This window comes from Perca fluviatilis, chromosome 7 (assembly GCF_010015445.1).
Source record: "Perca fluviatilis chromosome 7, GENO_Pfluv_1.0, whole genome shotgun sequence".
In the NCBI taxonomy this organism is placed as follows: domain Eukaryota; kingdom Metazoa; phylum Chordata; class Actinopteri; order Perciformes; family Percidae; genus Perca; species Perca fluviatilis.
The window spans coordinates 127,501-153,847 of record NC_053118.1 but is presented as its reverse complement, the minus strand read 5'-3'; the positions used below and the strand labels follow the sequence as shown (position 1 = coordinate 153,847).

General features: G+C 40.3%; 1 protein-coding gene across 2 annotated transcripts in view; it reads right to left on the bottom strand.

Annotated features, from left to right (window-relative positions):
• Window positions 1-351: 351 nt before the first annotated feature.
• Window positions 352-26,347, bottom strand: part of LOC120562227 (neurocalcin-delta A) — a 115,193-nt gene continuing 89,197 nt past the window's right edge. For both annotated transcript variants that reach the window (XM_039805823.1, XM_039805824.1), the window contains 4 exons: window positions 17,765-18,175; window positions 8,132-8,237; window positions 4,769-4,888; window positions 352-2,680 (listed from right to left, as the gene is read on the bottom strand). In XM_039805823.1, the coding sequence (XP_039661757.1) occupies window positions 4,791-4,888; window positions 8,132-8,237; window positions 17,765-18,142 (582 nt within the window). In that variant the 5' untranslated portion in view covers window positions 18,143-18,175 and the 3' untranslated portion in view covers window positions 352-2,680; window positions 4,769-4,790. The remainder of the gene's footprint in view (window positions 2,681-4,768; window positions 4,889-8,131; window positions 8,238-17,764; window positions 18,176-26,347) is intronic.

Genomic DNA, 26,347 nt, shown 5'->3' with positions numbered 1-26,347 from the left:
TTTTGAGGCCAATAAGCACAACAATATTCAAAAGTTTGAAAAATCAGATATCTGCCAATATTCATGCCTATAGTCTCATACATAAGAATTCCTTAAATTAGTTTTTTGAAGAATTGTGGCCTGGATAGTGATTGAGACAATTTATAGTTGAAAAACAAACTAAGTCAGTGTTATTACTCATTATGAACTATGTTCAAACAAACCATCGTTAAGACTTCTGCGCTGATATTTCTTGTTACTTACGGGCCGACACATACACAATAGAATAGATCAGCAATAAGTTCATATAGACTGAACTTTATCTTTACGCTGTCACTGAAACCACAATATTACAATTAACCACACACCACATTAATGCTTGAACACAATACACTGTAAATTTAATTCTTGCCTTTTAAAGTTGACCAAAAAACAGAATCCTGTGTTCCAAAACTGCAGTCACTAAATACAGGATACCATACAAAACCTACAAAATGCAACAATTACAAACGTTTTGTTCAACAGATAACAATTGTACAGTATAAATTTATACAATACTGCTTTGTTTTTATTTGGCACTTGACCACAAGATGCTATTTTGTATTTTAACAGAAATGTTACACCTGACGTAGCTTAAAAAAAAAAAAAAAGAAAATCATAAAAAAATACAATAAAAGCAACAGATGGTGACAGTATCATTGCAGTAGTAGTTGTGATTCTCGGTTTTGTTTGTCTGCATCTTTCATTCTTTTTCACAAAAAAACAAAAAAAACAGCAGTTATTGAGTAAAACACAGCTTTTCTAATTGGAAACTGAAACGTCTTCGCTCTGGCCTGGAGGGGGCTCAGGTACATTCGGGGGAGGGTCACACTGGTCCTGAACTTGTTAAACCTTCTTAAAAAAACCTCAGTGAGAGCTTTGTTTCCCCTTCTCTTTTCTTTGACAGCAAAGCGAAGGAAAGAAAGAGGGAAAGGTGGTGAGACAGAAATGTTAATCAAATCCTTCCGTTTGAATGTAATGCGAGTGTTCTTATCAGTGGGACGCCAGCACTCATACTGATATGTGCACTCATACTCACTCATTTTACGTTATACTGTAAACTGTGTATATGCTAGTTGACTGAAAGTGTACAATTGGGACTGTTGCTAAAGAATCCAGTCCTCTCTGTGTTTGGCCCGGTTACAGATACAATTGGATGGCAATTTAATCATTGAACTCAACTGAAATGGAAAAAAAAGGCTCTCAGCTCTGACTACTCAGCGTCCCCATTAAACAGTGTGTCTTTATATGTATAGACTGTTGTGTGTGGTGGCGTTTTCCTCCATGAAGTTATCCACGCAAACCGTTCCATGTGTCAGCTTTGGCAGTCCCCACACTGTCAATAACACCGACTACTGGGAGCACTAACCGTGACAACACCTACATACAGAAGCGAGCTCAGAGCTGGATGGGCAACCGGCCATTGGGCCACTGATATCCAATAAACATGACGTAAAACACATAAGTCACATGCATACGTGTTATTTAGTCTATGCACCCCTGCACCCAACCGTTCAACATGCAGCATTTAAAAACATCTAAAAGTGAACGCGAAGAAGTGTGTCTCTCTTCTTCACATTGTAAAATGTCTGAGAAAGAAACTGGTTTGCATGCTCGACATCCCCCCAATAGCTTCAATAAACATTTTTTTTTTGTTATTATTATTATTATTATTTCACATTTGTTATGAACTGAGCAATCGGAATTACCGGAATTTGCTTTACAAATTTAGGTGCACTTTTATATATCTACACTGTACTCAAATACTTTAAAAGACTAGTTTTCTATTTTTCCTTAAGCTAGAGCGCAGTAATACACTGCCACTCCAAAATGTCTGTCAAATTCTTACCGATATGAAAAACCACTGGAACAGGTGGTGGATGAAGGGATGGGTTTCATTCTTCATTACATCACTGAGACTTCACAAAATCCAACTACTGATTAGGGCACATATGCATAGCAGCATAAAATGACATGTCATTTTGTCCCAGCACAAAATATGAAACGAGGTCTATCAAGTTTCTTGCAAAACACACAACACACGTACACATTCTCACAGTAGAAAAGAGGAAACTAAAAGCAGTACTCGCTCTGAGTGAAGGACAAGTCTTCTCTGCAGATTAAATAGTCTCACCTACAGTATGTCCTGTTATTCAACACCATCATGTCTCTCTCTCTCTCTCTCTCTCTCTCTCCTGTTGTCTCATGCACACACTCTGTCCACAGTATGATACACATTAGAGTGACGGAGGCTCTGTGTCTCCTGGCTGGAGCCTCGATGGGCACAGAGAGCCAAACAAAGACACTGATACAGAGACTCCAGTTTATACTGTTTATATACAACCTACTCTAGGCCTGCCTTATACACTGACGTGCCTATAGGAGAACTGAGGGATCCTGGTCAACTACAATGGGGTGGGGGGTGGACCGGATGAGGGTTCGGGAACGTTTTCAGTTTGAGTCTTTGTTGGGGTTCGGAGGGTTTTAGAGAAACAGCTCAAGGGGGGTGGGGAGATAATTTGGCTCCTGTGCTCATCTTTGATGTCCTCAGTGCATGTTGAAGGCCTGTCATTCTTCATCGTTGTCATCAGCTTGTCATTCTTCATCGTCAGTCCGCTCCATAGTGGAGAGTTAAGGGCATTTGGAGTCCCCCGAAGAAGCACTGCGAGGAGATGGATGAGGGCAAATGTGTTGGTCATTATTGTCAACATGTTGCATTTCATGCTTTGCAATTATGATAGAATATTCTTGACCAAATACGTCGATATGATGACAATATCGTAGGGTTGAGAATTGGTGCTTTCACAAAATATCTTCACAATGATTTTAGATAAATGATCATCAGTAATGCGGATACGATGACTCAGTGGGTGAAGACAAATAATAGAACAGCTACAACAGTCTGGTAAGTTCAGAAAATGACATCACTTCACTGGAATTAATGCAGCCTTAAAAACAGGAAACGACACCACTTATCACGATATTCTCACATACTAAATCTTAGACGAAATCTAGCCTCGTATATAATATTGATATATGGAACCAGCCCTAGGTGGATATTATAAACTAAATGCTATATACACATAGTGATATAGTTCATTTTCTGGTAAATCTACGGAGACAGGCGATGGATAAACACAACAAAACTGAAAAGTTTGTTTTTGGCATGTCTAATGAAATAAATCCCTGACAAATAAAAGGTACATCATAACATTGATGCATATGAAAATCCAATATTACCCTAACACGGTCCTTTTCATTCATTCGCAACATTGGCCATAGTGGACTAATACAACCAGATACCTTATACTATGGGAGAGATACCATGGGCAGAATCTCTGACATTGAAAAACTATCATCTAAATGTCATCAGATCGCCAAAACGTGCCGTCGTCTTTACTGGCACATAAAAGCCAATGTGTTTACGAAGGAATCAAGGTGCTAGTGACGCAATGGCTCCTGAATATCTTTAATAATCACCAAACAGATCACATGTCAAAAGGTCCCATGCTAGCAGTCAATGGTGAAGCTGTAATGCTTCTTTATAAAGGAGACACACACACATTAAACTTTATCAGAGGAAAGAAAATAACCCCTCTAAAAACTATGAAAAAATGGACCCCTCTCTTCTTTTCCTAATGATGCTACAATAACCAAGAATAAAAACCTTGTAACTACTCCTTATCCTCCCTCCTAAACATCAAGTTTAAACAAGAAAAGCCTTTGTTAGGATCAGTCACTGGGTCCCATCTTCCCAGATGAGCGTACCGTGCAGGAGGAGGGCGATGTTCCTTCTGGATGCCATTCACAAAGATTCAGAGAGACCAAAGACACCTGCCAGGCGGCTGTTTGCCAACTTCTTCTTCTGTTTTTCTGCATCATATTTCCATCTTAACTCCCAATTGATTTTCTGAAACACTTACTGCTGACAACACACCTTTTCTGCCATAGTCATAGCCCAGTGCTTACCAAGCTCATCAAGTGCTGCTGCAACCTTAAGAGTTTAGAGTCACGAAACTAAAGAAATGCTTGTTGAATTCACAAGACAGTAAACCTCTAAAAGTGTCAAACACCCATGGAGAGGCAACACAAACCCCTGGGTTTAATCTGGAGCAAAGCCACCAGAATACAAGAGTGCCAACAAAGCCAGTACTTCAGAAATCGACAAATCCTCCACATGGGGGCTATAAAGCTATAGTGTGTAGTTTCTGCTGCCCCCATGAGGAATTCTAAGTAATGACAACTATCAGCTCCCCCCGTGTGGAGCTGATAGTCTTAATTAGCTTTGTAGCAACCCATTTGGCAATGGCTTGAATGTAAAGGATGTTCATTAATATCAAATAGTTACGCAATAAAGCTTTAAAAATAAGACCTTCAACAACTTCTCCAAAATAACAGGCCAGCTTGTACAAAGTCTCCAATATCTGTCCACGAACTATACACAACCAGTTTTATTGTGGATGAGCCATCCCCCATCCTGTACAGTGCCCATAGCCTCAGATCAGCTTCCCTCCAGCAGCCATGTTCACTGTTCGTAGGAGAAATGCCTCTGTTCCTGAAGCCGAACCTCAGCCTTCCTACTAATGGCACTTTTTACTGAAACTGGCTGGAACTCCAGCACACTTTCATTAACTCTCACCTCGTCGAACTTGCTCCACTTTGCCGTTTTTTTCTTTTCAAAAAGGTTTAGTTAACTGAAGCTTTTACTGGGAGTTGCATTGCAGGTGAAGATGCTGAATGTGAGCCTTACAGGTTGTGTTGATGCCTCGGGTTTAGAACTGTCCGGCGCTGCTGGGGTCACACTGCAACAGGCGGACGATGGAGGGGTCGCTCTTGGCTCCTTTAATGAACTCCTCCAGAGACAGCTTACCTAAAACATATACAGCATCGGCACAAAATGAATGACCTACTATTTTAACAACATGCAGATGTGATGCTGCATTCCAACACATTACTGGGAGACAATGTGTCCATCTTATTGTCAAGCGAATTTTTGTGAACTTTTAAAATGCCGCAAAAAAATAAAATGCAAATTAGAAGCGTTTCCATTAACTGGTTTAGAGCGAATAAACTAGACTATGCAAAGTGTAGTTTGGTCACAAGTTGAAGTTACGCATGGTTGTAGATTGCAAACCGGCTTGATATATCAAAGAGTTTAGAAGCTTAGATCTTTGGCTAAATGGAGAGAGGTAGGATTGTACCAGTACCTGTGCAGGATACAGGGTTGTGGCAGAGACATTTGGTGTCAGTGAGACAACCGTTCACCGCTGTGTATACGCCGTGTGCACGGCCATACGATTCAAGCTGTTGAACCAATTCGTCAATTTACCCGCCGTGGCTGAGTCACAGGTTACAGGGCATCACAACTCCACCACGCACCTTGTGCCACAAGTGTACAGCGCCCTGGATGGGACCACCGATCCTTTCCCCATCCGATGGATACTGGGACTATAGTCATCTGAGTTAGGCCGGTTACACACTGCACGCGTCTCGCGAGCGTGGCGTTTCTGTTGCGTCTCAGCTGCGTGTCAGCTGCGTGGATTTTTCTGTGTCCTACATACCAGAAGCGTGTCTGACGCGGCGCTGCTCCTGCTGCTAGGTACAGGGAGGGCTGATCTCGGGACATAGTGCCGACAGATTCAAACTCTGATAAATGGGTAAGTGGGCTGTCTGAACAATCTGATGTTGGACCGTCACTCAGAACACACACTACGTTGTTATCGTAGCCTATCCTACCATTTATATATAGCCTACTGATGTGATTAAAGCAAGACAACGTCGGCAGTATTGACTGCAAAATATGTTACAGAATATTTCGTTCTGTATGACAGGTGCAATATTTGAAAATATTTTCTCTGAAATTTTGTATTACATTTATATCTACATTGATGTCAAAACCTCAAACATCAATATGTCATTTATTAATATGTATTTGTGTCTAAATGACATATAAACATATTTTCCTATTCTATTTTGCCTGAAAACGCTTCCAACCAAGGCGTTGGTTCTATTTCTAGCAGGCACGCGTCTCACGCCGGCAGTGTGTAAGCTCTAACCTGTTAACATGGGAGCCGAAATATAAACGGACACGCCACGCAGCTGACACGCTCGCGCGACGCTTCCAGTGTGTAACCGGACTTACATGTTCGCTACGTCACAACTTATTGGGCAAAGCTGTTTCCATCTCCCATGTTGCGCATTAACTCTTTTTCTAAAAAGGCAAAAAACCACCTCAAGCGAGCGTAAAAACTTTTGGCGTTTCCATCCACACTTTCTAATGCGATACTTTAAAATGCGCATAAAAATACGTTGATGGAAACATGACTATTATTAGCTGGTTTGCTCATTCTGCTGTGAAATGTGACTTCTCTGTTTTATAGGCTACAGCTGGGACGATAGGCTTTCGCCCGATTTGATCTTTCACGATACACGGGCGCCGATTTGATTTGTACTGCGATTTCCATTTATTGCGATTGTAGAAGTATTGTGATTCGATAGTATTGAGTATTGCGATTTTCCTTTCCTTCTTTAACAAAAACAAAAGTTGAAGAATAATACACTTCTAGAGACAATATATCATGAGACATTTCTAAAAACAAATTGATTTTCTAAAAAAAGAATGAAAATCACGTCAGTCAGTCAGTCAGTCAGTCAGTCAGTCAGTCAGCCTGACATTTATTTCTTTTGTAAAGAAGTACATAACATGGATTTTCTGCATTCTCTGCTTTCGGTCTGTTTTGCCGGGAACGGATATGATGTAGTTGCCGTCGGTGGTACCGTATAAACGGAACATATTTAGGTGAACCATTGGTAAACAAATTAATAACAAATATTGATTCTAGGAAAAAAGATTTTATTTTAAACATCTTTGCAAATCATACACATACGAGAATACATTTTTGTTTGTTAGTTAGTTAGTGCAACTCACTGGTGAGCCAAGTGGTAGGAGGCCTTTTTTAGTTAAGCGTTTTAAAATATTTTTAATAAGATGCTAGCAAAATACACATTTCAAAGGGAATCACTTATGATTCTTTGGGATTGTTCTCAAAACCTGAATCAGTGCATCCTAATTGAGTTCAGTTTCTCACCAACAGGTGGCAGTGTCGAGACGGCCTCTCCTCTCAGCCTCATAACAGACCGACTCAAGATGCCTCTGAACCACTCGCTCCGCACTTGTGATTCTCGTTAGAAGAAGCAAAAAGAAAGACGGCACACTTCCATGTCCAGGTCAGCACACTCCCACTCACTTTGTGTTGCTGTCACTGTTCTCCCAGTTCCTCTTCTCCTCCTCCTTCTCGTACCCACACTACTCAGTGATTTCTCATTGTCCATCCCTCTGTTCCTCCCATCTTGTTACTCTATCTCCTATGCTGATGATCACTGGAGGGTTTGTGCTGTATGAATGCACTCTCCGAGTATCTGCGGTACAATTGTGTGTCCGAGGTTTCTGCCTAAAAGGAAGTTTTTCCTCACCACTGTCGCACCAAATGCTTTTTGTGAATTATAGAGTGTGGTCTAGACCTACTCTATCTGTTAAGTGGCTTGCGATAACTATTGTTATGATTTGATACTACGAATAAAATTTAATGTGACTGAAGTTTGTGTAAAAAGAAATCACAGGTCGGGTGTGACGTCTGTTGTCAGTGAACTGCTGCTTCAGGCTGAAGGGCTTTTACGAGTGCCTGGTTTCTACAATGACAACAGCTGTCTGCTCGCTAACCAGGTGGCAGGGAAGAGCTGTTCAATGCATTTGCAATTGAAATGCCTGTTGTGTCCCATTTCACTGAAACCAATCAATCAACCAATAAATAATAAACCAATTTTATCAAAAATATATTTTTGAGTCTTGGTGGAGAAGCAAAAGGTCACAAGTTAGAAATTATATTCAAATACCTGCTGTGTTTTCTCATCAGCATAATCATTGTGGACTTCTGTATAGATGTTTTTGGTTTTGTTATAGGTACACGCAGGCGCACAGCCATTTTATTCAAAAAGACCAACTAGGTGTTCTGAAGTAAGTTGACCATTTTTGTCTTTACCATCAATCTACTGTTAAAGCACACCTATGTGAAAATACCCCCATTAAAAACAGCAGCAGAAGAGGATAGCCTACCGTCTCTGTTGGTGTCCATCTGCCTGAAGATCTTCTCTGTCCTCTTCTCAGGCGTCGACTCGTCCTCAGGCATCTTCATCACAGAGGACACCATCTTATAGATTGCCTATAAAAGGGACACAAGGGAGGTCATATAATTAGGCAATATGACATGAGAGGGTTTGATTTAACGTCTTGCGCCAAGGTCCGTAAGCATCACTCAAGTGCCAATAATATGATGTTAAATCAAACCCTTGAGTGTGATATTGCGATTATACAACAACAGTTGCCAACAAAATTAAATTACTCATATTGTGGGGTCAATTCGCTCTCAAAATTAAAAGCAAAAGCAAAAGAGAGGACCTTCTGTTTAGTCAGCCAGTCAACTTAAGCTAAAGTTAGCTTTGTAGAGATTGTGGGATTTCCCAAACTGAAAAATTACCGCAAATATAAACACCAAACTGCTTTGCTAGCTCTATCTTGTTATAACTAAGATATCTGCTGAAAAGATATTTTTTTTCATGGATAGATTTATATACTATATTCACCCAGACCATGGTATAATCAATGATTAATCCATGGATTTCTAAATGGTTTATTTTCTAAACTGAAGGTATTGTAGCACCAGCTGTTGCCTCTAGGAACATCACAACTATCATGGCTATCTGACTCCATCTAACTACAGATGGGATTTTGCTACCATTCATCTTTTATTTTTGAATGCTGGAGCATGAACTCATCACTTTAATGAATGTTAACTGGATGGAGCACACTGAGGTCAGAGGAGGAAGATTCACATGGACATCTTTAAAAGACATTCTCTATAAACCTTTTGTCTACCTCTGTAAAAAGCTTTCTCCTTTTCTAACAGCTAATATACAAGACCATTTAGATGGATCATTTTTAAAAAGGCCCTGGAATTTTAATTTAACTTCTTGGGGCGCTTTCACATCTATAGTTCGGTGGACTCGATTTGGTGGTGAAGTTGCAACATTGTTGCATTTTTCATTTGGTTCAGTTTGCTTTCACACTGCACTTTATCAAACGCACCAAACACTGTAGACACACGTCCTGCGTTAGAGACGGTCGCTTGTTTATTGGACAGAATATCCGAAACTTGCCGACACTTCTGATCTCCGAAATAATGGAGCAACACCAAATTTATTACCAAAATTATTAATTTAATTTAACGTCTTGGGTTTTTGGATTCTGCTTTAGCATTTCTAATATTTTAGAAGAAGGCGAACAATGAGCAGCTGACAGACAGCGAGAGAGAGATGATACGACGACGACGACGACACACAGACGACCAGAGATGTGTGCTCAGAACAGCTTATGGTTCTGAAAGTTATCGTCCCTTAAATCATATGTAAGTCCGTAAATTGTGTGCAAGGTTAAAACTGCAGGCTAGCAACGAACCGGACTATCCGACCAAACGCTCCAGGTGTGAAAGCAACCTTACTCAGCAATGGGAGTTCTCAATTAACACACCCATCAGTTGTGGTTATTTCACATAGGGCATTTTGTGTATTTTTTTTTGTTTCGTCTGTGCTGTTATTGCTGGTTTGAGGTGGGCGGGACTCAGTTGACAAAAGGTGATGTCACTTCATGTCTTCTGTGCACCAATCAGGATTTAGCTTAATCTAATCAAGCCATATTCACGCAGTCAGATGAAGCAGATTGCTTCACTTTTTAAATATTAGACAGTCATTAGATAATGGTTTTGTAAACATTTGCAAGAAAAACTTAATTCTGCCTTCATGAAAAATTTTGGTAACGCAGAGCCCAGCGGACCCTTGCGCACGCGGACAGTATCATTTCGGCTTCCATATGTTGTAACTGATTAGGGCTGCACTATAGGAGGAAAATATGCGATTACGTTGTTGAATATCGCGATAACATAATTGCTTGCGATAAATAAACAGATATTAAAGTGTACTCAGTTCTGCCAAATTGCTTGTTAGTTAAAAAAAAAAAGAAACCAATTTATTTCCAACAAAAGGCACCAATAAAAAAAGAATGATAATTACATTTTAAAGTGCAGTTTTCTACTCTTTCATCTAACTCAAAAAAATCCTTTAGGGCAATATCGCAGACTTTCGCAATGTGTTTATTGCACAAGATGACATCGAGACAGCGATAAAAAAAAAGTGATATTGCTACATTTTATATAGGTCAAGAAACTGTATTTAATATGGACTGGTCATATCACGGCTGATACCCCATCAGCTTAATTAGGTCAGTAGTCTCGCATTGCCAGACCTTCCTCCACAGCACTGCGGAGGAGGGTCTGGCTAGTCCACACAGCATTCCGGGATGGGAGAAAAACGTGCTCTGGTTTTATTCAAAATAGCCTCGGGAAGGAACTTGTTTTGGTGGAACATGTGTACGTTCAAAAGTAGTTTTAGTCGTGCAACAGAAAACTCAGATTGGACAGACAGTCTAGCTAGCTGTCTGGATTTACCCTGCAGAGATCTGAGGAGCAGTTAACCATAGTCCTCAGAAATCCACCGGAGGTTAGAACTCCAACACAAAGGAAGAGGAAGGTGACGGACATCTAGCTGAAAATGAGAAACGTCCGGCAGATCCTCCGGTGGCACCTGAACAATCCCGTAAATGAAACGTCGTTGATATAGACAATAATGTCAGTATCTGTGCAGATACCGGGCCGTCGTATCAGATAGGTGCATCCTCGGTCCAGACTACAGAGACTGCTTCACTGTTGTGCGATTATATTTTCATGGTTTAGGTAGGCAGGGGTGGAGACAAACATATGCACATACACAACCCCGTACAGACTATTTATCAGTGTTGTGTTTCCCCTGCTCTCGGTTGCATTGCAGGCTGTTTAGCAGTAAACAGTGAAATCCCAGCCCACTCTCTCTGTCTCTAATAAGGAGGCAGATTTGAGGGGAATGGGAGCTGACATGTGAACAGAGGAAGGCTGATTGTGATTACAGTGCATTGGGAGCTTTGAATAGGTGCTGGTTATGCCTCCTATTACACAGTAGCAGGGCGGCTCAGCTCCTTGGTCGACGGTTGTGAGTGTTTAGTACATTTAGCCAATATTACATGATGGGGATTTAGCTGTTGGTCTAATCTAGAGCAATGCCGGGAATAAGCTTAAATTTCTAAATCCTAAAACTACAAGCAACCAATAAAAAGTGAAACGATCTGGAGCTTATAGCCCTCTCAGTATTCCTGACTACGCACAGTGCTGTGAACACAGTTAGAGCCAGAGGAATATACTTATTCCTTTGTGCCATATCGAAAACACATCAATGAGTCACACTGTTGTACTGGGCAACACACACACACACACACACACACACACACACACACACACACACACAACACACACACACACACACACTATCCTAAATACAAATTGAAAACACAAAGTAACATCTAAGGAATAACATAATTTTTCATCATCTTATCTTTTCCAAACATTAATTTTATGTGAGCAGGAAATTACAAATGATGTATCCACTAAAATAGACACAATGCATGATCAGTTATATTTCAAATACAAATCATCCTATATTACAACTTTAAAAACACTTTCTCTAGTAACTCTCTGTAAAACAGCTGGTTTCTGTTACTATTATTGATGTGTGTTTACTACAAAAGCAATATTTTGTTGCATCTGGGTCATCGTATTGAGTACAGCTTGAGAGCAACATATGATGGATAGGCCCACAGGATAGTGGGATAGATATCATGTGACTCAAGGAGAGAGTGATGATGAATGGCAGCCAAACATCTTTTCGCAATTATAACATGGCGGAACGGAGAGTTTTCGCTTGGCAGTGCCTGGGGTCTGTTAGGTGGCAAATTTAATTGTGGGTTAGCCCAGCGCTGTTAACCGTGATCAAAACAATCATACTAAAACAACTTAGTGTGTTGAACATTGTTTAGTCACCAAGCATTAGCATGAGCCACCGGTCAACGGATCCATATTGAAATCATATCAATTAGGTCTTGGCATGTAATTATTGGAAAAAATGATGGTGTGCATGCAAAAAATTATTTATTACTGTTACGGAGTATAATTCTGTGACATTGTATGATTTACAATTGCTCTCTAATATATCAAATGGTGTTTCCGGAAGTTTCCCGTGTTTTGCCAAAAGATTTCTCGTTAGATATAGTTGGGATAATGTATAGACTGTAAAAATAATGGACGGAGCTTCGGGGTCTGAAAAGTGAATCCAATGCAGAAGTGACTTAAACTTGCATTCTATCTAATTTCCTGCAGGGGGCGACTCCACTGGTTGCAAAAAGAAGACCGCTTGTATTGAAGTCTATGGGAAAATAACCCTACTTCTCACTTAATTTATTACCTCAGTAAACATTTTCATAATGAGTTTATGGTCTCAATGTGTAGTTTCAAGTCTTCTTCAATACAGCATGATGTTCAATTTGTAAATGATGGTCCCATTTATTTTAAAATTGACATAAAGCAGGGGATGCTTTAGGATCGTGGCTACATGCCGACTTGTTAATCAGGACAGAGGCTTAACAATGCGTATCCATAGCACTGTGTACGTTAACATTCATTTTTGAGTGTTGTACGTGTTTTTGTCTTAAAGTTTGACCCTCTCACTGTGTTTTCACTTGAAATGTCTAAATGTTCTTGTTCAGCGTTCTGCCAACCAAGCAGGAACCAAGCTAGCTAGTAAATTAAGGGAAAGTTTACCAATTTTCTGTGTACTGCTGTACATGCAGATGAATGGCGTCAGTACCCAGAGGTCTGCGTTTACCCGCCGGTAATTCTCTGCTGAATGACTTGCTTCAGAGGGGTTGAAAATCAGAACTTTTCCTCTTTAGCGTTTAGCTTAGCACCATTGCAAACATAAACAACACTGGCTTGGCCTCGTAATCCTCCTCAGCTCCAACCTCTCGTCAAACCATCGCGTCCGGTTTAAAAAAAAAACAAGATGGCAACGGCCAAAGAGCCAAACTCAAGGCTTCAAAATGGCAGTCCACAAACCAACGGGTGACGTCACTGCTGCTACATCCATTATTTTTACAGTCTATGGGATAATGTAAGCACACAACTAAGCAAATATATATAACTATAGTTGTTTTTAGACATTGAGAAACATTGCATATTATATCTTTAACTATATATGTGTGACTCTTTTAAAAAAAAAAAAAAAAGATTGATGTCTTCAGTAGGAACCAATAGGCTTGGGTCTGAGTGTCACACACAGGATTGGGAAGTCAGAAAGTATTGAGAAAGGAACTAACACACTTTGGTCATCTCATGGGATTTGTTTATAGTTTGAACAAATATAGAATAACACCAGCCTTATCCTTTACCACAGCCACAGTTGTCTTAATTGGTTGTGTCTTTCTATTTTCTTCTTCTTCACACATGAAGAAGAGTCAGGTTTACTGCCAAGTAGGTTTTCACACACAAGGACTTTGCCCTGGTGTTTTGGTGCATAACAATACATATACTAAGAGCAAACAAAAATACAAGTACTGCAAAAGTCAAGAAACAAATATAAAATAGAAAGTTGTTAAGACTTATTTGCACCGACGGAGGCAGCTGAGCACTGTCTGAGTCGCCCTGCAGTAATAAGCACACATACACAACATGCACACAGTGCCGTGTCTCACCCTCACACAAAAGATGAATACGTTTCCTACGGCGACTCTATCCGCCTGAGCAGTAATATATTCATCTAACCTGCTATTCTGTTCAATCTCACTGAATTACCAGTATGAATGCTGAATGCTTTTTTGTCCATCGAGATGAACTTCCCTCTGTGCCAGTCCACTCTGCTGATCATACCCGATTTCAGATGAAAGGTAGACAGAGGTTAGATATCAACTATTGGTGAGTGCATGAGACACTTTTATCTTTCTCCCGGAGTTCAGATTTAGTCATTATCTGAAGAAGATGATCCAGGCTGGCTGTGATCCATCTCATTCAATTACTCCCACAGCAAGGCTAATTATGGGCATCACCAGCATTTACACGCTCTCTGCAGGAGAGAACATTAGCTAGCTGGAGTGAGCCGCAGTTCTCACTCACTACAGCAAATGGAGATTTGTGAATAGAGAACATGAAGACCACTGTGGGGGGAATGACAGGGTCTTGGGTGAAGCATTTAAAGGTGATGGTCACAATAATACCGGTGTGGTGGACAATATCCCTCACAGAGAGAATACATTGGATAATATAATGTCAAATCATGACCAAAAGAGCTATATGACATTTCTAAAGGTTTGTTCATTCTTCAACACGGATGCAGGGGCAAACTCACACGTGTATGCTACAATTGGGGGTCTGTTCACAGATGCATTCCAAATGTGAGCACTAAAACAATATAGCAACCTCACAAAAGCAATAGAAGCATCTCTTTTACTGTATTTGTTTTATTTGGTAATAAGTAAAAGTCAAACAAAGAAAATGGCTTGTGTGACCACTTGATGATAATAATAAGACCAAGGATGGGGAAAACGGTACACACACACAGTACATGAAACAAGTGTATAGTTTGCTTTACCAGCGCATGTGCAGTCGGAGTGCTTGTAGTGCCTACAGTTCACAAATGTTGGTGGGCATCTGCATGGGCAGATGACGAAATTGACACCACGCAGATCCTGGTTGTATAAACGAGTGCAGTGCCTGTTTGGAGCATGTGCCTGTTCAGAAAAGGCAGATTGCTTTGTTCCCAGTTTTATTTTTTTCTCCACAACTTTACTGTGTAAATTCTCACAAACAACATGTGACACAAAATGCAGTTCTAAAATACTTGGTTTTCAGTATTGCTGCTTGCAGCTTTGCCAGGTGGCGTGCCCGTTCGAAGCGTTCTCGAGAACCACTCATCCGATGGTAAATGGTAAACGCACTCCATTTATATAGCGCCTTTCTTTGTTACCAGACAAAGCGCTTTACAATTTGCCTCTCATTCACCCATTCACATACACCGATGGTGGTGGTGCTGCCATGTAAGGCGCTGGCCCACTACATGATGCTCGCTGCTGCTCCTCAGTCAGAAGTGAGGGAGAGTTGACTGTGGCGGCCGGAAGAGAGAAAGACCTCTGCATTTGCTGGACAATACTGGCGTCTTTTGTCACTAAGTTGGCAACACTGCAGAGGTGGGTGACTTGGAACAAGAACAGTCAGTCAGCCAAATGCAGAGAGGAAGTAGATAGACATGAGGACAGATGAATACTGTGTGCTTCTGTATGTGTCTGTGACAGAGAGAGAGAAACTGAGATGGACCTGGGCTCTTTCTAAAATTGCACTTCAGCAATGAGAAATGGCACTGTCTAATCTAATGAGTAAAACACAGAGCTCCTGCATCTACATTTCAAAAGTCATAATCAAACTTGAGTTAGAAGTACAATACTGCTTTTTGCATGCATTTCAGAAGTCTGAACCCTTAACAAACTGCAGCTAATTAACATCTGCAACATACAAAGAAAGAAATGTGCTAAACAATGACAAATGCACTTACACTCATTCCTTCATTAAGGCAGAATTATCAAGTTTTCAACGCTCCTTTTATGACTTAACTGATGAGCCCTGCACACAACCAGACATGAGCGACTGATTCATAGCCTTCTATTCTTTTGCCCTTGAAAACTTTTAATGGAAAGTGGGCAGAGGGTTTATGTCGTCTAGTGACAGGCTGAAGTCTGAATCAATGCGGTCTTGAGGTAGGAAGGCTACTTTAACCTTGAAGCTATGATACTTTGGAAAAAAGTCAGGCATTATAGATTCATATTAAGATTGGCCATAGCTAACATGAAATTAATCCGATAAGTTGGCTCGATAAACTAAAATACAGATACTCTAGTCTATATCGACGACGTTTCATTTCCGGGATTGTTCGGCCGTATGTCCGTCACCTCCCACTTTCTTTGTGTTGGAATTCTCAACTCTGGTGGATTTGTGAGGACTATGGTTAACTGCTCCTCAGATCTCTGCAGGGTAAATCCAGACAGCTAGCTAGACTATCTGTCCAATCTGAGTTTTCTGTTGCACGACTAAAACTACTTTTGAACGTACACATGTTCCACCAAAACAAGTTCCTTTCCGAGGCTATATATATATATATATATATATATATATATATATATATATATATATATATATGTGTCCGGCGCTTAGCACCACCCAAGACGATTGTGATTGGTTAAAGTTTTTCTCCCATCCCTGAATGTTGTGTAGATTAGCCGGACCCTCCTCCGCAGCGCTGTGGAGGAAGGTCTGGCAAGCTACTTTACCGTTCTACAGGCCTAAGCTCAAGCGAATAAAACATGTTAGTGAAAACTTTTGAAAACAAGTTTGAACGTTTGAGGACGTTTTTTTGTCTCCCGATCGCAGTCCTGCTACTGTCCAGCTTGCAAACCTCAGTACCAGAACCAACGATACCCAAAATATTCTCTAAATCAAATCAGGACCCGACCTGACGTGTGATTACAGGCTCTGAGCGGCTGCTGGGCACTAGGGGAGGAGGGGGGGGGGGGAAATAAATGTCAAAACTATACATAAATAAAACAAAGTGAGATACATGCAGATTGCAAATGCAGGAGCATGTTTTTAGTGATCACGTTCACTAGCTCAGACCAACTTTCATGTGGCTACATTTATGTGTTTAAATTCATCTGACGCTGCACATAACTGACTTTAGGGCTTTTGTACACAAATCGACCCAATTATTTTTATTTGTTTGTTTAATAATATTCAGACATAAATACATAATGCTGATGCCCAGTAAGGAGGAGGATATACTGTGGTGTTGAGTGACTGATGGAGGGTTGCATGAAACAGCTACGGAGTTTACGTTGCTATGGACGCAGTGTTCCAACCGTATAGGTGGAATGGACTATATTTTTTAGCGTAAGTAATACAATAGTTGTTTCCAGTTTCTTGTAAAAGTTTCTCTGTTCACACAACTAAAGACTTTTTTTTTCCAAAATGTTTTGTTGTGTTGTATGTTTAAGATGATATTCATTACATTAAATCAGGTACCGCCATTGCCCTAGTGTATTTGCTGCAACTTCATCAAGTGCAACACACAAAGAAGTCAGTCAACTTCCTGGTCAGACAAATCATACATATCAAATATCAAAATCAAATTTAGTGGCCTGTTTTTTCCAGCACCTATTTTTGACTTTATTTAAATTTTTTTTGACGCATTAAATGGAAAAGTTTTTTGTGTTGGATTGATAAATTAATAACGACATAAAGAAATCATGTTTTAAATTTCTGATTTTGGATTCCCAATTGAATATGAAAACACCAAATGATACACTGATAGAGCTTCCTCCCTGCATGGAGCACAGCTGTATGTCCTCCTGTTCTTAAAATGCCAGCACTGTTTTTCCTAGTCTCATAAAGAGTGTGTTATGGATACAGTGTCAAAACTGTTAATAGAAATGTTTAACAATCCCTGCCCTGGCTAATATTACAGTTAGTGTGTGTTTGTGTGTGTGGCCCCTGATGGATAATTCAGAACTGACTGCCTCACAATCACAGACGCTACCATGTGATAGAAACTTTGTTCCTGTTAGTGGAAGTTTCTGTCCTGTTTTTGCATTTTACTGTGTTTTAGACACTCAGATCTTTTGTTAGACATACATATGCAATTTTGATATGTGGTATTTGCCTCCATGCACACTCACCTGAACAATCTCCAGCATCTCAGATTTACTGATGTACCCATTTCCATCCAGGTCGTACATACTGAAAGCCCATTTCAACTTCTGCTCCAGCTTGCCACGTGATGTCACACTCAGTGCGATGATAAACTCCCGAAAGTCTATTGTCCCGTCGCCGTTAGCATCGAATGTGCGAAAGACATGCTCGGCGAACTTGGAAGCGTCTCCGTAGGGGAAGAAGTTACCGTAGATCTTCTTGAACTCCTCCATGGAGAGATTCCCACTGGGACAGTCCCTCAGGAAGCCCTTGTACCACTCCTGGATCTCGTGCTCGGTGAAGTCAGTGCTCTCCAGGAGGTCCTGCATCACCTCAGGACGGAGCTTGCTGTTCTGCTTCCCCATGTCTGGCGGTCCGCTCGATTACTCGGCTCACAGCTGGGAGAGAGAGGGGGGTGAGAAGGTTTGGTTTTAGGATAGGATAAACACCAACACACAATTTAAAGTCCAATGTAGTACCCAATTCAATACTTTTTAGGCAACGACCGAATTGCCTGTAAAGTATCAAAAAATGCCTTGTCATTTAATACCCAATTTCATTCCCTAAGACAGAGATCTTCAACAGGTGGTCTGGGACCCCAAGAGGGTCCTCAAAGTTACGACAGGGGGGCCACCAAATTATTAATTTTCGCCACCAGTTTTGTTGTCATTACTTAGAATTCCTTATGGGAGAGACCGAAACCAGGCACTATAGCTTTTAAAAAAAACCATTGAAGACCCCTGCCCTAAGGAGTAAATCTCATCGGAGTCAGTGAGCCAATAAGCATGCAGCATGCTTCTACCAAGATCTAACAATGTCAATGATTGGCTGTCTAACTATACGCTATATACAGACCATGCAGGAAAAGCTCTACGTTTCACAGAGACGGGGCTCACGTAGTAGGAGCTGAAAAATAAATAAAAAGATTTGGGTCGTAATATGTAATGTTGTCATTTCTTTTTGTTAAAATTTTCATAAAATTGGTATCGAAAAAAGATACCAGAGCCCTGGATTTTTAAACAGTAAACAAGTCACGCTTGTTAATGACTATGTTAAATAAATAGTTCAAATGTTTGTCAGGCTCCATGATCAATGTTTATGTGATCAGTTTAAGATGCATTTAGAGTTTCAGTGTGCGAGTGGTGACAGCTGATTAAGATGGCAGACTGATGGCTCTTGGATGGAAAGTGCATCATCATACTGTTACTGTTACAATATTTCAGAGAAAAATCACCAACGTGTATGCTGAACCTCATTTGTATATGTTTCCCTGCAGTAAACGTTACTCAAAGTAGGAATGAGGGCAGATTTTTTTGTGGTTAGAACGTACTACCATGGGTTGTGCAGTCAGTCCTTGTACATGTTTTGTGTTACATTATGACTATTGAATTCAATTTAAAAAAAAGGGGAGATCAGTAATTGGTTCCACTTAGGCCTGAATCTGAAGATGATTAGGGCCACGTGTGAACATTTTATGTAAGTTCTGACTTTAATCTCAGAATTCTGACTTTAAACTCAGAACTCAAATACACTTTTGTATGCATCAACCACCAGACTAAGCCAAAGACACAGCTGCTGTGTCCTCAAGTGGCTACCAAGGTATGAACCAAAAATGTAATCAACCCTTCTTTTCAGAATTTATGTTTATCAGGACTAAAAATCACTTTCTTTTTACAAACTGTTGGACCTTTCCATGGAAAACAGCACTGTGTACTGTGTGCCATATGCCCAACACGGGTTTAATTAGTCTCTCAACAAACATCATTCAGATTCATAAACTCTTGAGAAACAATGTCTCGATTCTTTTCCTGGAACTGCCGTATCAGTGTTGTGTGTGTAGTGAAGATCTTTATGAACATGATAAAGCTTTATAATCCCCGTTTGCAGTCGATTTCATTGTTCATGTAATAAAACACCTTAATGAACAGATGTTACATTTACTGTATTTATGTTTGACTACAAACTATTAAATGTTCCATAGATCCATTGCTCTAGTTAGTTTATGACCGAATGGACAGACATTGATGAGTAGTGTAATGAAATCATTCTAATCATATCTTTTTTTCATAGACTGTGTAATTTCATAATGCCTCTTTTTATCACATCTTTGTTTACCAAGACAAACAGGGCGGTTATGTGATTGGCTGATTCACATTTTGAAATAAAACTCAATGAAATAAAAATGTATATACGGTAATTAAAACCAGACTAAATTATGTTTCATAATTAAAATGATATTGAGTTATTTCACAATGTCTTTAGTACATAAATTGTCTATTTATCTGCATGATTATTTATCTCAAGTCTTATATATTTATTTAACAGTGGCCACTATCTCTCCAGAGACCAAGACAGAGGTAGGAGATACATGAACAGAGTAAAAAGTAGTCTCGCTTTGCTTTTGGCTAGTCCACACAGCATTTTGGGATGGGAGAAAAACGTGCTCTGGTTTATTGGCATTTCTTTCAACCAATCACAATCGTCGGACACGACGGTGCCTCTGCTAAATAGCCTCGGGAAGGAACTTGTTTTGGTGGAACATGTGTACGTTCAAAAGTAGTTTTAGTCGTGCAACAGAAAACTCAGATTGGACAGATGTCTGGATTTACCCTGCAGAGATCTGAGGAGCAATTAACCATAGTCCTCACAATTCCACCGGAGGTTAGAACGCCAACACAAAGGAAGAGGAAGGTATCGGGACATCTAGCCGAAAAGAGTGACATCCGGTGGAATTTTCGCCGGTAACGGAGCAATCCCCGGAAGTGGAACATCGTGGATATAGACTAGGCAAAAAGTGATGAGAGCCACAGTGGAAGAGTTTGGAGTCTATTTTATATCTGCCCTTTTGGTGACACAAACAGGAAGTGGCTTGCCCTGGTCTCAGTGAGATTGTGCTCATAATACAGTAAACATGCTCTTTTTGTGTATCTGAGTTTAAACTGTACATGCTAATATTTTAGCATGTGTCATAAGCTTTTATGCAAAATACAATTCTAAGAACCAAACATGTTGGAAATGATTTGTAATTTCCTTAACATACTTTATCTCGTATGTGTTTAGATTGTATGTATTTATGTCCAGTATGTATTCAGCCTGGTGCAATGCCCTGTTAGCCTTAATATGGCCTTGACTCTGAAAAGTCTCAGGAAATGAGTCACTTGTGTACACAAAACTACCTAGCAAGGTCCTTGAATATAACTGCGCTATAGGAAACCATAGGAAATGAAAACAACTGCTGAAAGTTTATTTCTCACATCCTTAGCAGGTTATCTACAGTGTCTGGTTGACTACTACAATCTCATAGAAAGAAATAATAAAAAGAGTGAGAACTCAGACTTTAAATCTACCAACATCAAGTCAAATCATGGCAGGTACTAAAAAAAAAAAACAGACCTCCTACACTCAAGGTTTAACCAAGGCTACTGCGTAGATATTCCACAATGTAAGTAAGCATATTTGAGAAGTGATAACTTATCAGAGTATTGAATTATCTACTCTCAGAGTGCCCTAAAACACTGTAATCACCAGCCAGGTGGTTAATGCTACAGAACAGCGTCTACATGTCTTTTGGTAAAAATGATGATAAAAACGGCTTTGATGTCTGGGTGGGACAGAATCATAATCGAGAGGAGCAATCACTTCTTGAGTGGCACACAAATTAATGGAAGAATGATTTTTTGTAGGGAATTATGTTTGACATTCTCCTTTGTTTACACACTGAGCACAGCAAAGAACTGCTTAGCATTTAAACAGCAGCATATTGAAACATGTGGGAAGGGGAGATAACACAGAAGTAGATGGCAAAATTTAACAAGCCGCACACATATCAATAAACACAAGATAACCTGGAGACTAGAATCCAGAGCAACAGAAGGGGAAACAGTCTCAGGTCCATGTGGAGGTTAACCCAGATGATAATACTACACACGGCAAGATGCTCACTGTAATCCTAAAGTAAAACCTAGGATGTTTACAAAAGTTTAGCAAGGCTAACGCTGGGTTTTCACAGGCAGCTTTTTTCAACTGTTGGATTGTTTATAGATCTTGACATTTCTGTTCGCTCTTAAAGGCAGCTTCATTTCACTGAGAAAGAAAGACAGAAAAAGAGACAGAGTTACTGTGCTTTGTGTTGGAGCTTGTTGCAGGAAACAGTCAGCTGTTGGTCGTGGATGGTCGGTAAAGTGCTTGTGTTTCGTTTTTTACCCTCAGTTTTTCTAAATGTTCTTGTTGCAGCGATAGAGGCAGTGAGGTTTACTGTTTACTGTATGGGACTCTCACACCGCCTCAAAATGGACTGACAATGGTATGAATTTAGCGGGCCTTTTAGTTGTTTAGTGAATCCAAATTTCATGGCAATCCATTTAAAAATGTAAAGAGCTTTAACTTAAAACCACAAATGTCAACCTCATGGTGGCACTAGTGGAAGACACAAGTGATTACTAAAGTCAGAGGGGTTCATCCTCTGGGGAACATAAATGTCTGTACAAACTTTCATGGCAATCCGTCTAATGGTTGTAGTTTTTTTAGACCGCAAATAACGCGGTAGACCAATCAACCCAGGTTGACAGCCATGCAGCTAACACGGCTATAAGCACAAACAATTTGCAAACCTAAATGTGGATGCAAAGCTTGTTCAGAATAAGAAACACTGATGTTTACATGCACATAATATTCAGTTTTTTGCCATTATTCCAAAAAAGAGGATATTCTGACTGAGCTGTTTACATGGCTAATGAAGTGAATATTCCAGTAATATTCCAGTTTAAATGTAGCTGTGCAAAATACGATTTTTTCTAAGTTTACCAGCGGCATGTGAACACAGCGTCCCTCTTTCATTCCTTAAAACAGCTTCTTGAAAAGGTCGGCGTAGCGATGTGTGTGCATATCCAAAAACCTGTTGATATCCAAGTCTTTGATAATGTTTAACAGTAGCTGTGTTTCTCCTTCTTATCGGGTCTCCAGCCTTGCAAACTGTTGGCTGGTTGGTTTGTGTACAGCTACCATAGCAATGCACAGAGCTGACCATAAACCTGTGCTAAAAACCCAGATTGAGACACATTTTCCAAATGCGCTGCATACATGTCCAAAGAATGCCTCTAAAACCCGAATAATATCGGAATATCCCACGTCGTAATTGGAAAATGATATATTCGGAAAAAGGCCTTATTCGGCATATTGGTGTGAATGTAAACATACTCAATGAGTTCTCTGCACCAAGTCTTTGGCAGCAATTTTCGGATGCCATTCAGAGAGATTTGATTAGTTGTTACTTTCAGGAGGTTTTATCCATGTTCGCTAGAGTGTATTCTGTTTTTCCACTTCCCTTTCAGTCTTCTTTTCCCAAATGTTTTTGAAAAGCAAGGCACGAACAAAAGTAGGCAAACCAAGAAATGACAAAGACAAGGCCTTCAATATTAAATGAAAGAGCATCAAAAGGCTTATAAAATAATGTTAATTCATTCTAGAGCTGGGCGATATGGAGAAAATCAAATATCACGATATTTTTGACCAAATACCTCGATATTGATATCGCAACGATATTGTAGTGTTGACTCTTGGTGCTTTCACAAAATATTTACACAATGAGATTTTTATAAATAATCATCAGTAATGTGGATATAATGACTAAGTGGGTAAAGGCAAATAATAGAACAGATACAACAGTCTGGTAAGTTCAGAAAATGAAATCACTTTACGGTCATGCAGCCTTTAAAACCAGGAAAAGACAACACTTATGCTATATTACGATATCCAAAATCTAAGACTATATCTAGTCTCATATCACGATATCGATATATTATATCGATATATTGCCCAGCTGAAGTAATTCAAAGACCTTTGGGTGAGTTTGTTATGGACACGAGTAATCCTCTGTCCTATAAAACTACATAACTGAAGGTTTGTTTTTGAAAGTTAAAAAAACTCTGACATTATGGCAATTGCCGCACTGCCTACCGTTTAAAGTGCTACTACAGCAACTGACCCTCAGAGTGATTACACTTCACACAGTCTGTCGCCAGGCTCCTCACTAATGGAATCCATAGCCATGACCCTGTCTACTGCTAAAAACACACACACACACACACACACACACACACACACACACACACACACACACACACACACACACACACACACAGTGCTCCGTCACCTGTTATGATACACTCCATTTCCAGTCTGTACACATAAGTTTGTACACACACAAACATAGTGATGAAACCACTCTGCTGCTCCTGATGACATGCTCAGGCAACTAAGGATGCTGCTGGCAACCCACTTGTGGGATGACATGGATTTTTGTTTAGCTGCTCTCAAGGCTGTGGCACGCTTCAGCGTGCTGTTCAGAATGTCAGATAGCGTTGGAAGGCTGCTTTCTCACAGCTGGGCTGGGAGGAGTGGTAAATCTAAACATTTACTCTCCAAAAACAAGCAATCTGACAGTCTCTGCTCACTTTCCACATCAACGGGCCAGGTAGGATCAGATGAGATAATAGGAGAAGTGTCAACTGGTTCACAAATTCAGTTCTGTTTATTCACACAGCTACTTTGACCACCATATCAATCACTTTTATCCAAATTTAGCTGGGAACGGCAAGTCTGAAGAGGGGGTTTTAAGGGCCTTTTTGAATGCTGACAGTATGGGTGATTAGAAAGTGAGTTCCACAGAGAGGGGACGGCGACTGAAAACGCCCTGTCACCCCAGGTTCGCCACTTGAGACCTGGAGATTTGCAGAAGGTTGGCATCAGCAGACCGGAGGCTTGACACAGATCCCTCCAGTCGCCTCTCTGTCAGCTCCACAAAATGTATGCTGAAGTGTCTATTTCAGGGGTCTTCAACATTTGTCAGGCGAAGGACCTACCTACTAGGGGTGCACCTATCAATTATTTTAGTAATTGAGTATTCTACCGATTATTCCATCGATTAATCGAGTAATTGGATAAGAAATACTTAGTAAGAAATATATATACAAAAAGCAAAAATGTATTGCCAAATTCCAAGACCCTTAAAAAGTACATTTTTGGTGGCCCAAATGTTAATATTTTTCACCCCATTCCCCTTCTTGCCTCTGGCTCTTTGCACTGGATATGCAAAAGAGCTGTTCACTGACCAGAGGGTAAATGTGACGGTACAAAGCTTACAGCAGGGCTATTCAACTACACTGTTCTGGGGGACACATTTTCAGAATACACAGTGAGAAAGAATAAAGAATGCAGACATCACCGGCAGACATCACCGGCCGACCAAAACAAGTGGCCGTGCTGGGGGGAGGAGCCGGTTTGTCTCCAGCAGCTAACTTTTCAAAGATTAGTAGCAAACTAATAAACAGTCAGTCTACAAACCGACAGCTTTCGTTTTAGCTTGTTGGTAAAACATGGCTATTAGCAGAGTAGCATGCTGTAGGCTAGTTGTGTAAAACAGTGCGGTGGACAAGAGCAGCAGACGTTTATTACCTCGTGTCGGGTTCGCTCCGTGGAACGGATGAGTAGACTGGATGTTTTCTACATCGTAGCAGCATGTTTGCAGCTTAAAATGATCCCAAACTTTCTGTTGTTTTCTCTCGCCTGTCTCTTCTCTTAGACCCTTGCTATTTTCGTCTTCCTTCAATTGTAATCTGGGCTGTCAGTCTTGTGTCCACAGAAGCGCTATGGCTATGAGTTGCTCATCAGGATAGGGAAATAAAATCGTCGAGGTTTTCAAATGTAGGCCGAGTAAACACAGAGGAAAAGGTGAAGATGGGTATCAGCTACGACCTACGGCTACGATCCCCACTACGTGGACAAGCAAGACCATCACCATCTCTACATCAGAGGGGGCACTGAGGAAAGAGTATTTGAACATCCACTGGGATCTTCTCTACTGGCTAACCAGTGCGCAGGCGTTACACGGTGAACACAAAGTACAGCGGAGGCAGATGGGAATGTCATAGCAATCCATCCAACCGCTGTCAAGACTTTTCAATCAAAACCAAAAATGTCAACCTCATAGTGGCATCCTCTGTTCACAAATGTCTGTACAAAATGTAATGGCAATCCATCAAACAGTTGTTGAGATACTTCGGTCTGTGACAAAGTGGTGGACGGACTCTCTCTCTCTCTCTCACACACACACACACACACACACACACACACACACACACACACACAAAAAAAAAAAAAAAAAAAAAAAAAAAAAAAAAAAAAAAAAAAAAAAAAAAAAAAAAAAAAAAAAAAAAAAAAAAAAAAAAAAAAAAAAAAAAAGGGGGGGGGAAAGGGAAAAAATTTCGCCTAGTAGTCAATCGGAAGGTTGGTAGTTCGATCCCTGGCCCTGCAGTTCCATGCCGAAGTGTCCTTGGACAAGACACTGAACCCCGAGTTGCCCCCGATGCTGCCATCGCAGTGTAAATGTGTGTGAATGTTTACCTGATGAGCAGGTGGCACCTTGTACGGCAATGGTGAATGGTTCCTGTACTATGTTAAAGTGCTTTGAGAAATCGTTAAGACTAGAAAAGCGCTATATAAAAACAGTCCATTTACATTTACACACAGCTAGCGTGGATGTAAAACAGTCTGAAAGCCCTTTACTATGAAGT